Below are 13,663 nucleotides of genomic sequence, written 5' to 3' on the forward strand. Positions count from 1 at the left end.
AATAATTCCTTGATAAGTCTAATACAAGTATAACTTTGTAATAATACATTTATGGAAAATTTTTGAGAAACATTGATATTAATGAAGTCTACTACTTGTCTTTCTGCCAAATGACTAACAAATAATTAAAATCTAAATCTGACATGAGAACAGAGATGAGAGAGAAATCCAAAATAAATTTTCTATGCGAGAAGATACACGGAGAAGAAAAAAATGTTAGTTCAAGACAACAGCAACAACAACCAACAGCGAATAATAAAATAAATAACCTGAACATGTTAAACAACGTAGGCAGAAACAGACTGCTAATTACAGTGAAGAAGACATGTCAAGTTGCAGATAGGCACAATTACAAGACACTCACATATAGCTTTCAACCACAGCCTTCGTCAGTCAAAGACGCACAAGCACACATGACCACCCACTCCAGCATCTCAGGCCAGAATGCTGACAATGTTGCATTCCCCCAACATGGCGGAGATGGCAATTGTGTGACTGAGGCATGCATGCTTTCTTGCATGCGCACACACACACGTGTGTGTGTGTGTGTGTGTGTGTGTGTGTGTGTGTGTGTGTGTGTGTGTGTGTTTTACTGACAAATCCTGTGGCTAAAAGTTATATGTGAGTGTTTTTTAATTGTGCCTGTCTGCAACTTGGTCTGCCTTCTTTATGGTACATGGGGTCTGTCTTTTACTACATTGTTGATGTTACTACCTGGAGTTCCCATTGCTTGAACATGTTAAAGTGAGAGACATTGAAAGGGAATGCAGCATGACAGAGAAGCCTTATAAAATGAGAAATGAGGGACAATTGAGATGTAAATCTTTAATTGAAATGTATCCAGTGTAGGCAGGAAGAAGCAAGTGACTATTGTAAATATGAAACAACTTTAATAAAAATTACTATATTTGTTTAAAAGGAATTGTGATTGTTTCTGTGCAATTGTACAAGTTGATCTTCAGGGTTAAATGTCTGTCGCTGAATGAGAAATGCTGAGGTGGCCTCTTTACATGAAGTGTAGCATTCAGTGATACTGGAACAGAAATGGTGGTGGCCTTTGCATGAGCCTCTTTTTACTTTGCTTCCATGGACATCAGAAGCTGCCACACAAAGCTAATGAATATAGGATCTGTGATGGACATTGCTAGAAGTGGTTATCCTAGGATGTCAATGTCTGAGGAAATGAGCAATTTGTGCAGGAAGTGTTTATCAGGGGAAAAAAAAAATCACCACGCTGTTGTGACCATCACATGGAGTATGATGAAATCATGGTATGCTCGTTCAGAGACTTCTCCCAGTAGTTATTGTCAAACATAATCTGGAGTGATGAAGCTGTGATTCATATGGCAGAATATAATCAGTCACAATTCCCATTACTGGGCACAAGATTCTCCACATGCCACCAATGAGAAAATGCAACATCGGTCTAATGTAATGAATAGTGCCGTGCAGTATGACATCAACACAACTTAGCAATCCATTCCTTCTTGGAAACACAATGAAACTCAGACCAGTAGCTAGCCACACTATAAAACAGATTTTGCCAAATGTGTCCATGTATGAGAATATTACTGACCTCATCTTTATACAACATGGTGCACCACTGCATTTTGCAATCAACGTACACGAACGGCTCGACAATCATTGTGTGAGATGTTGGTTGGGCTCTGTGGCCCTCAAGAGTGCCCAATGCAAAGACCTGGCCACACACTGTGCACATTTATTTGTGGGGATGGGTGAAGAATGGAGTTTATCAGACCAAATCATGCATGTTAGATGAATTGATGATTTGGAAGCTGACATCTAGCATGTTCTCACCTATGTACCACAAGAGTTCCATTTGAAGTCAGTTGAGAATGCACCCAAGCAACTAGAAAAATGACATCCATGCAGAATTTCCATTGAAATAAAAACTGCTACTATACCAGTCATAAAACACTTTGTTTCAATAAAACAGACCAATTATTTTACAAAATATTAGCTATTTCCTATAGGCACTAACTTCGCACTGATTCTGTAATTCCAAGACTATAAAATGTATGCTCTAACAGAGCTCATTTAAGTAAAATGTATTAGTTTGTGGATGACACTCAGTTTTAATTGTAAAGTAGAAACCACTGTTCAAAAGAATAGCAATATCCAACTTTGTCTTTTGATTTATTTTACAGGTAAATTTTATTTTTTTCTGACATTGTAAACTAGCTGACAAACACAGCATTGCCTAGGTATTCATTTTGCCAACTTCATATTTTTTTAAAAAACTGTGTTTGTTGTGTAATATCAAAGAAATTCCATGTATGTGTGAAAACACCTTTAAAATTATGAAACAGTCATACAAAAAAATATATCAACCTACAAATGTATAATAAGGTATCCAAATTGAGAAACATAAGAGGGCTATACAGAAAGCAACTGGCATTTTGGTCTCTCACAGCAGTGGGCAGCTCTACACTCACCATCTTGGTGCCATAACATTCCTACACTCAGTATGCATCCAGTGGTGGTAGCATGTGGTTTGTGTCTCTGTTACTTTGCTTTCCGCGACATGTTAAAATGTTTGTTGCAACAGAAAATCCTGTCACTTGTGATGTGCAGTCTATGATTAGGTTTTTGTTGGCAAAAACTGCAAACCAATTGAAACTTATTACAACCTTAGTAATGTGTGCAGAAAAGGAATAATGAGTGAAGCCGAGTGTGGCAACAGTGCACTGATTTTAAAAACAGCTGTACCAGGACCGCAGTGGTAGGTCTAGCCTTGTGACTGATGAACTGCTGATGAAAATCAATGACAACATTTGTGTAATTGTTCATTTCATGATTACAGAACTTTTGGAACATTTTCCCCAAATTTCACAGAGTTTGGTGCATGAAAGTGTGGCAGAGAAGCATGGTCAAAACAAATTTTTGGCTATGTGGTTTCCAAAAATCCTAATGGAAAACCACAAAAAACAGACCGGTTGCAGCACTGACCTTCATCGAAGATTATGAGAAAAATGGTATTGTGAAACAAAGAGGCAGTTAATGAAATAAAGATACGCAAATTCTCCCAAGGAATCGAGGAAATGTTTGCAAATGCTGTCAGCAAGAAACATCCTGGCAACTGTGTTTCTGGACTCTGAGAGAGTGATTCTCATCAATTTCCTTGAACATGGCACAATAATTAACTCAGAGAGGTATTGTCAAACACTGACAATGTTAAGGTGGTTAATAAAGAACAAACACTGGCGAAAATTTAGTGCAATTTTTTCCCCACAACAATGCACGTAAATACATGGCCAATCACCCCAAGAGTTCCTACAGGGTTTTGGGTGAGAGTTGTCTGTTCATCCACCATACAGCCCAGATTTGGCGCCGACAGACTACCATCTCTTCCCAGTAATGAAGACATGGCTCGTTACGCAACACCTTGACACTGATGCCAAACTGTATGCTGGTATAAACCAGTAGTTGCAATCGTAGGTGGCAGATTTCTGCAGAGACAGTATTGACAAACTTGTGCCATGATATGATGAGTGTGTCTCAATCAGAATGGCAATTATGTAGAGAAACAGCTTATGAGTTTGTCTTTAATATACATATAGAAGGCGTTGACAGATGTGAAAATTACCAAACTATCAGCTTAATAAGTCACAGCTGCAAAATACTAACACGAATAATTTACAGACGAATGGAAAAACTGATAGAAGCCGACCTCGGGGAAGATCAGTTTGGATTCCATAGAAATGTTGGAACACGTGAGGCAATACTGACCTTACGACTTATCTTAGAAGCTAGATTAAGTAAAGGCAAACCTATGTTTCTAGCACTTGTAGACTTAGAGAAAGCTATTGACAATGTTGACTGGAATACTCTCTTTCAAATTCTAAAGCTGGCAGGGGTAAAATACAGGGAGCGAAAGGCTATTTACAATTTGTACAGAAAGCAGATGGCAGTTATAAGAGTCGAGGGGCATGAAAGGGACGCAGTGGTTGGGAAGGGAGTGAGACAGGGTTGTAGCCTATCCCCGATGTTATTCAATCTGTATATTGATCAAGCAGTAAAGGAAACAAAAGAAAAATTCGGAGTAGGAATTAAAATCCATGGAGAGGAAATTAAAACTTTGAGGTTCGCCGATGACATTGTAATTCTGTCAGAGACCGCAAAAGACCTGGAAGAGCAGCTTAATGGAATGGACAGTGTCTTGAAAGAAGGATATAAGATGAACATCAACAAAAGCAAAACAAGGATAATGGAATGTAGTCGAATTAAGTCGGGTGATGCTGAGGGAATTAGATTAGGAAATGAGACGCTTAAAGTAGTAAAGGAGTTTTGCTATTTGGGGAGCAAAATAACTGATGATGGTCGAAGTAGAGAGGATATAATATGTAGACTGGCAATGGCAAGGAAAGCGTTTCTGAAGAAGAGAAATCTGTTAACATCGAGTATACATTTAAGTGTCAGGAAGTCGTTTCTGGAAGTATTTGTATGGAGTGTAGCCATGTATGGAAGTGAAACATGGACAATAAATAGTTTGGACAAGAAGAGAATAGAAGCTGTCGAAATGTGGTGCTACAGAAGAATGTTGAAGATTAGGTGGGTAGATCACGTAACTAATGAGGAGGTATTGAATAGGATTGGGGAGAAGAGAAGTTTGTGGTACAACTTCACTAGAAGAAGGGATCGGTTGGTAGGACATGTCCTGAGGCATCAAGGGATCACAAATTTAGAATTGGAGGGCAGCGTGGAGGGTAAAAATCGTAGAGGGAGACCAAGAGATGAATACACTAAGCAGATTCAGAAGGATGTAGGTTGCAGTAGGTACTGGGAGATGAAGGAGCTTGCCCAGGATAGATTAGCATGGAGAGCTGCATCAAACCAGTCTCAGGACTGAAGACCACAACAACAACAACAACAACAACAACATACATATAGTAAAATTTTGTTTTTCCATGTTGTTAACTTTTTATTTAAAAACATGTTACTTTCTAGAGAGCCCTTGTACTATGTAAAATACAAACTCTCTGTACTGTTTGTTTAACTCAGAACTTGATTATAAATAATATTTTCCATTACATATCCAGGAGCTACAATGAATAACTTCTCGGGTGAGTCCATTCTTGAGCAAGTAACATAACACTGTCCATGAGGAAAACATGGAGATGTCAAATCCAATCTCCATTATTTAATAGTTTGCCCCAGTGATTTGTTAATTTTTATGGCAAATGAAAGTCTCTCTGGAAATTGCAGTCTCTTGAGGTGAAAGTGATGCAGCTGTTTCACGTGTCTACAAAGTGATTTTGTTAGCGTCCCTGTGGCAAAGCCTATTTACAACTCAACAGATGGCTCCTGTTTCTGCCTACAGTGGTTTTTGCTTCACAGCTGAAAGATGTCAAAGCTGTTGCCAGGTGTCAGGGACTTCTTTAAGTTGACCGTCTGTATGAGTGTCATAGAAGTAAAGAATAAATGTATTAAAACTTCATGCACGATGCAGCATTTTTTCACAGGTCTCAGTGTTTATGACAAAATATCTCTTGAATTATACATCTTACAATGATATATTTCTATAGGTACATTCAGCGGCATATGTGGATACTGTCTGCAAAATATGTTGCAAATAGAGTCAGTAGCAAAGACGTAATAAATTCAAATGCCATGAATGGTGCAGCAGTTTTTCATGCATCTCAGTGTTGATGACGTCATATCTCCTGATCTGTGTGTTACACAATGATATAATTTTGTAAGTACACTCAGCATTATTTGAGGAGACTTCTGCAAAATGTGTTGCAAATAGAGTTAATATCAAAGAAATAATAAATTTAAATGTCATGCACATGTGGCAATTTTTCATGCATCTCATCATAATATTTAATGCAGACAATTAAATAATATTTAACACACCAATATCAAGAGTAATTAAATGATTTATGGAAGGTGAGTGCAATAACAATGGTAACAAATTCAAACAGTTCAGTTGAGGTAATCATTTATGAGTCACAACAATTTTTTTCAGGAAAAATGATATTTACAAATAGACTATTCCCTTAGAAATAATAGGACAAAGTCTTAATTTACAGATGTGCAAATCTTCAGAGGACTTATCACTGGCCTATATAGCTAAATATTGACTGTAGCCTCTGACTTCTGGAAGGGCACACTGTATGAACCATACAAATTGCATTTGTTAAAAGAAAGAAGCACAAATAAGAACACTGAATCTAAGAACATCTATTACAAACAATTTGGAGACAGAATGACTCAATGTTCACCACTACAGAGAAAAAGCAACACCGGAAATCCTGAATAAAAAGAATTAAAAGAGACCAGTGGAAAAATGCTCCTATTGGAGCACAAAAAGGGTGCATATGCTCCTGTTTAGACACTGACTGAAAAGTAGGGTACCAGCTGCCTCATCCTACCTTATGCAGCACTTTTAAAAATCTTCCCAAAAATGTTGGCATGCAAACATATTCATGCTCTTTTTGACACGCAACTCCACTCCCACTCCCACAAGCTCTCCTAACTGTAACTTGGCCACACCAACTAATCCATTGCTGTAAGTTGCTCATATCTACCCTCTTCCACTTGCCAATTCTCACTCACTCATTTGGCCCAATTCATTGCCACTATCCCTTTGTGCCCCTCTAACTGTCGATGTCTCCTGTCTCACAGCCACAGTCTCCTTCATTCTGGAACCACATGCTACTGTCTTCTCTCACCGTCACTGTCACTGTCTTCCTCCTGCTACCTCTTACTATTACTATTTAATTCATTCCTTGCCACTGCTACTGTCTCTTCTCACTGTCACTATCTCTCTCTTCCTTGTTGTTACTGTCACAGACTCGGTCTCTCATTATAACTGGCTGTCACCAATTTCCACTTGCTCCTGATCTTTATTCCTCTTGCACCCGCATTGTTCCCTTCACTCTTTTCCTAGCACTGTTCTGTCTCTTTCAACTATGTTCCACTGCCACTGAATCCCCCTTTTTCTATCACGCTGCCATGGTCTCATTTGCTATTTCTATATCACACCAACAGTCTATTATGTTCCAGTATTAATTACTTTTCCATCTCTTCCCCAGTGATACTGTCTCCTCCTCTCTCAGAGTAAAGAGGGATGAATACGTTCACAAGTCAACATTTTTAAAGGTGCTGAGGAAGGTGGAATGAGGCAGCTGGTACTCTACTTTTCAGTCAGAGTCTTTTAAATAGGAGCACATTTGCCTCTTTTGTGCTCCAATAGGAGCACTTCGCTGCTCGTTTTCTTCTTTTCACTAATGTGAAATGAACTTAATGGACTAGTAAAATTTTGATATTTTACTTATGTGAAATTGAAATAACACAAAACTAATTTTACACCTCAGATTGGATTTTATGTGCACAAATATTTTGTATTTGCTTCAATACTACAGTATGCGGTTCCAGAATCCTTTTGATGACAAACACACAGTACTGTGTATTTCTCTGCACTGTATCACTTTATAAACTAAGTTTTTGCCTCACACTGGATTTCACGTGCATATTTCACATGCACAGGTAGGGTAACTTTGAATCGTTGTATGTCAAAAATGGATAGACACATCAATAAAATTTTCAAGGATGTTCAAGATTGTGATCTTAGGAATATATTGTAAAAATTTCAACCACTTGTTTTGCATAGCCATCTTGGTATCCACAGCTCAGTTTTGGTACGCAAAAACCATGTTTTTGGGGTGTTTCTCGATAACAGATAAAGATTTTTGAAACAGGAAGATAGCATTTCCAGATAAATACCTACAAAATATACCATTAAAATTTGAGACATTTGCTGCATTTAGTTATTTAGATATCCACTGCTGACAGAGAAAAAAATGGTGCAAAACACTTTTTTTTATTTCTCAGGAATCACCTATGAACTAAATGGTGCCTCAATAAGCCACTTAAAGCACACTGTAGACAACATTTAATGCTCCATTTGCCTAACTTGGAGGAAGTGTGTAATATTCAAACTTTGACCCAGTAGAATAGGATGGTTACAGTAAGATGATCCTTCTGTTTGGTATACAAAGGGTCCCTAGCCAAAGGGCTATCCAAAACACTTGACCCTATCTTTTTATCACCAACAGAACCTGAGGTCCAAGCTCTGGTAAAACCCCATTTTTATGTGCAGCATTTTGGAACATATCGGTAGTACATGCAGTAGCATGTGTACCAGTCTAAGGATCTGTAAGAAGGAAATTGAAGAAACAGTGAAAGAAAGGTGCGTAAATACTCCATCTTCAACAAATATTTGAAGACAGTGGAGGAAGCTGAAATGAAAAAGAAAATAATGCTAAAAAAATTAAATATGCACAACAAGAACATGGAAGCCAATTGAATTCATGGCAGCCAATATCTTGAGTAAAAAGTTTTTGACACATGGACAATAGGAATAAAGTAAGAATAGATGTGTTACACAAATATCCATGAATCAATCACTGCAGCAGAAAAACAGAAAGAGCTGTCAGCAGGAGGAGGAACTGACTTCATTCTAATGAATGAGCTTCAATGATCCTTGCAAAAAATTAAAAACAAAAACTACTAAAATAGGTCAAACAAATTATTAAAATATGCAGGCATGATGATACACTGGAGGCTGCTAGAAATAATCAATGGCTGTTATGGAACAAGTGAAATGTCAGACACATGAAAAAATCAGAAGTTTGTTCAAGACTGATTACACTACAGACTCTACAACTTATTGTGGTATAAATTTTATTAGTTCAGTGAACAGGTTATATGCAAGGTTAAATATAGTGGTAAAGCATTTGCTCACTTGGGGTACCACCCTTGTAATCAATTAGTCGAGAATATAAACATATTGTCTACAACCTAAGCATCACACATACTTTTGTTGTTGAAACAGGTTTCAACGTAAGACAAGAAATTTGTGTGTCACTTATGCGACTTACAGAAGTCCTCTGCATATTCCAACTGAGAATTTATTTAAAACTACATTAGCTGTGAGAGTAGAATGAATGCTGGCTGGTAAAAATACTTTTTCTTTCACTAATAAACATGACTCTGAACACAATTCCAGAAATTCCCAATGAAGATGAATAGATCTGATTCAGAAAGGAAAGATCAATACAATTTATTTATATTATTTCATTTTAGGTATGCTTGTTTATATTCTATATTTCATGAAACATGAATAAAAAACTTATTATTTTATATAAAGTAAATGATATACACAAGATGTGCACTATTATTACATTATTTTCACCAATTTTAATGTTTCAATAACTTCTTACCCCACCAGATGAGTCAAGATTAATAGTGGCAACAACGTTCTGAAGATGAGCCAGCTGGCTTTTAAGTGATGAGAACTCAGCCATTCTGTTTTGGACCTGCTCCACGACCACATCCACATCACCATCACTACCTTCTGCTAAACTGCCTGTCTCACCAGCCTCATCTGGAAACAAAGACCAACAATATGTCACTCAAGATCATTCAAAACATTCAACAAGAAGTTACAAACTATAGTAATGTGATCTATGTATACAACCAACTGATTTTCGGTTTGATCACACAGGCTACATCAACCTAAGAATACTCATATGCACCTCACAGTATTGTACATTTACATATTTTGTGAGAAGAAATACATTTCATTTTTTACATGTTCTACACTTGTGGAATAAGTGTGTGTGTGTTTGTGTTTGTGTGTGTGTGTGTGTGTGTGTGTGTGTGTGTGTGTGTGTGCGGGCGCGCGCGCGCGCGCGCGCATGTAATGTTTGGTCATTTGTTTATTTGGGACTAGAAATGTTGAATGAAACCTAGCCAGGTCTCTTACATCCATTCTAAGACCAACAAAATGACATATCGCAAAGGAATTGTCTGGATGGGACAGAAATCATTACAATTGCGGAAAAAATTGGATTACTTACTCGAGAGAAAGAGCTTTACAAATTGAGCAAGTCCATAATGCACTGGTCCACAGCTCGCCCTTATGCAAGCAGTTATTTGGCTTGGCACTGACTGAGTTGTTGGATGTCCTTCTAAGGAATATCATGCCAAATTCTGTCCAATAGATATGTTGGATCATCAAAATCCCGAGATGGTTGGAGGGCCCTGCCCACAATGCTCAAAACTTTCTCAGTTTGAGAGAGGTCTGGCGACCTTGCTGGACAAGGTAGTGTTTGGAAAGCGTAAAGACAAGAGGTAGAAACTCTCGAAGTGAGGGGTGGGCATTACCTAGCTGAAATGTACACCCAGGATAGCTTGCTATGATGGGCAAGAAAATGGGGCATATAATATCACTGATGTACTGCTGTGCTGCATGAGTGCTGCAGATGACAACAAGAAATGGCACCCCAGAGCATCACTCCTGGTTGTTGGGCCATACGGGGAGCAACATTCAAGTTAGTATCCCATCGTCATCCGAGGCGTGTCTGGTCTGGATCTCACTGACTGGAATTGATCTGTCTTCAGTGATGAGTCCCGTTTCACACTGAGCCCCAATAACCAGAAAAGACACATCTGGAGATGTCCAGGACAGCAAAGGGATACCAACCTGACTATCGCCCGGCATATTGCCTGACCACCCGCAGTGATGGTCTGGAGTGTTATTTCCCTTCATAGCAAGACCTCTATGGTTGTCATCTATGGCACCCTTACAGCACAGCAGTACATTGATGATATTCTACAAGCTGTTTTGTTGCCCAAGATGGCAAGCCAGTCTGGGCATTGAGAGAACGAGACATTATTGAGAGCTTCAAATACAGCATTAGGCAACAGAAGATGAATGGGTAACTTTGAGAGATGAAATAGCAAAGACAACAGAGAATCAAATATGCAAATAGACGACACCCAGTAGGCATCCTTGGATAACACAAGAGAAATTGAATTAACTAACAATAGGAGAAAATATTAAAATGTAGCGAATGAAGCAGGAAAAAGGAAATAAAACACCCAAATAAATGAGTTTGGTATGAAGTGTAAAACGGGAAAGAGAAATGCAATACTAGTGGCCAGAGCTTTTTTTCCTCATAGTGACACCCTCCTAATAGCTACAATTTCACGAGGCACTCTGTCATTAATACTAATGAAAGAGATTTTGTTGTAAGAGATGATATTTTAAAGAAATATTAATATTTTTGTTCCATTTCTAAGTACAGTGTAATTATACATTAAACATCTTTCCACAAATCCAAAAACTTTTCAATACAACTATGAATTCAATGACAACTCATGAGCTTGACGAGCATTACAAATCTGTCTTATGTTATCTGGGATCTAGGGCAAATTCACACGCATTTCCTCATCCGACTTTCTCAAAGTTCAATATTTATTTGTTTTTATATGTCATAATACAAAATGCACTTTCAAATGAATAAATTGTATAAAACTGCAGCAAAGTGATGAGTGCTCTTTCACTTAGGCAGAAGAATAAAACTCCAGAAGCTGCATAAATATGATTCTTGGTACTTAAGATTAAAGTATGATAGTTCTTCAGGCCTGCCAGTTGCTCCTCCTCAACAAGCTGAAGTTAACAAGTACCGGAAAGTGTGAAAGGATTTCTTAACCAGTCATCCTGGTTTATATCTAATGTTGGGAAATATGCATAAAACCTCTCTTTAAATTGCACTTAATGAACACAAGTCATTGGATGCATTTTGTTACTAACTGCACATTTAGATGTCAATGGGAACATTTTGAAATTGCTTTCTTTTGTTTTTCTCAACAGTTCCTCAACTTTTGTCTCTTAGGGTTGCAATTTTATATGTAGTGGTCAGGAGATCTGAACCCTTACCTTGGAGACCAGCATTTGTCTTATTGAGGGAACAGTTTTGTGCTCCAGAGCTTGTCTTTCAAGGCATCCACAAACTCCATTTTGTTTTGTTGCTCAGACAGCAGCATTACATCCAATTCCTTGAAATACACATGACTAAATATTCTCTCTCCAGACAGCCAGTGGACTTCTTTATGAAAGAGGAGGTTACAATGCAATGTTCCTAGCTCATAAAATATTTGAGTGAAAAGTCTTGATTTGAGATGTCTGCTCTTAACGTAATTTAACATTTCAACAGTATTGTCCAAAACTGATTTCAGATGCTTTCCAATGATTTTTGCTATGGACACATACCTATACATGAAGCAGTATGTAATAATAAGTTTTCATTTCACTGTTTCGCCAGTGTAATGAATCCTTTTACAGAACCTGGCACTGACAGGGCACCATATGTGCAAATGCTGACACAATTCCTCACAACAAAATTCATTGTCTCCATGTACCCAGGGGCAGTGGCAAAGGGGGAGGGGGGGGGTAGCCCATAGTGAGCGCCCCCCAATGGAGTATCATATTACACCGGATAAAATGACTTCAGAATCAGCGACTATATTACTCCAACAGAATCAATCGTCTTTTTTTTTATAATTATGTTGCAATATAGGTTGCAATGTATTTCCAATACATTTTAACAAAAGAATAAGAGTGGCAAATAGCTTACTGTCTAAACCAATAAATATCATTTAACTTAAAATGGGTGTCTTATTATTTATTAATATACATTTTTTACCCTGAGCTCCAAAACAGTTACCAAAAACTACTTTCAGCAAAACCAAATTTTACCAGTTTGTCAGTAGAGGACCCCAACTCTCTTTTTATTAAGCAATATTCCATTTTCCCAAACCCCCACTACCCCCCATTAGCCCCCCCCCCCTTTCACCGGCTTCTAGAATCGCCCCTGCATGTATCCATTCATTATTTTAAAAATGTCTTTGCCATTGGTAGTTAAGGGCATTTCCTTGCAAGAGAGATACTGTTTAACTATGTTTCTTTCATTAATGAAGCAAATAAAAAATGATCTAGGCCAGTTACCTCAGTAGATTCATCCAACTGAACCAATTTGAGTTTTAACAGAATGTTCAATGTTTTCAGACATGCCCTGAATACATTACCAGTGAACAGAAGTTTTTTTTTACATCAGGTTCATACGCAGTGCCAAACACTGTTTTCACTATAGCACACCAAGCCGGTTTTTATGGTTGTCTCTGCAACTACATGAGGTAATGCATCTTTTGTAATACTCTCAGCTACAAGACAATTGGCTTCTTGAGTTTTATCAGATGTCCCAAATGTCTTATTAAATAAAGAACTCTGTTGAGTCTTTTCTCTAAAATTTATTTCAAATAGTCAAAACTTTTTCCTCGTAAATGTTTGTGTTTTGTTGAAATACATTGCAGCAGTTTATTCAATAGCATGCTTCCCCTGGCAAGTTTCTCTCCACATATCATATGCTTCGGTGTAGGACATCCTTCATCTCCACACCACATGAACCCCATTCTTAAGTATTCTTAACTAAACAGCCTCGCATTTGTGTTCTTGCTGCTGCATGATGGCACAGAGCAGAGATTTGAGATGCACTATTTGACTGTTCTGTTGCTCTGCATCCAATGTTTCATTAACTGCCAAAGGTCTCTTTCCAACAATGAATTTATCCATTTCTGATGACTTCCATAAATTACATCACTTTGAAAAAAAGTAAAATAACAACACATCACAAACAAAACAAAACAAAACAAAGAAACAGGCTGAAGGATAAGTGTGCAATCTCCCATTATTGCTGCTCAAAAAGCTAGTTAAGGTGTGGACCGATAATGTTTGCCAATGTACAGCAGACGAAGATGACATCTAGTGCCACAAATAGAAGTTACATGCACA

The 13,663-nt window shown here is 37.8% G+C and overlaps 1 protein-coding gene across 4 annotated transcripts in view; it reads right to left on the reverse strand.

Annotated features, from left to right (window-relative positions):
- LOC126175965 (pericentriolar material 1 protein-like) overlaps positions 1–13,663 on the reverse strand; it is a 405,228-nt gene that overhangs the window by 316,062 nt on the left and 75,503 nt on the right. For all 4 annotated transcript variants that reach the window (XM_049923056.1, XM_049923053.1, XM_049923054.1 and 1 more), the window contains one exon: positions 9,249–9,412. In XM_049923056.1, the coding sequence (XP_049779013.1) occupies positions 9,249–9,412 (164 nt within the window). The remainder of the gene's footprint in view (positions 1–9,248; positions 9,413–13,663) is intronic.

This window comes from Schistocerca cancellata, chromosome 3 (genome assembly GCF_023864275.1).
Source record: "Schistocerca cancellata isolate TAMUIC-IGC-003103 chromosome 3, iqSchCanc2.1, whole genome shotgun sequence".
NCBI classification, from domain to species: Eukaryota; Metazoa; Arthropoda; class Insecta; order Orthoptera; family Acrididae; genus Schistocerca; species Schistocerca cancellata.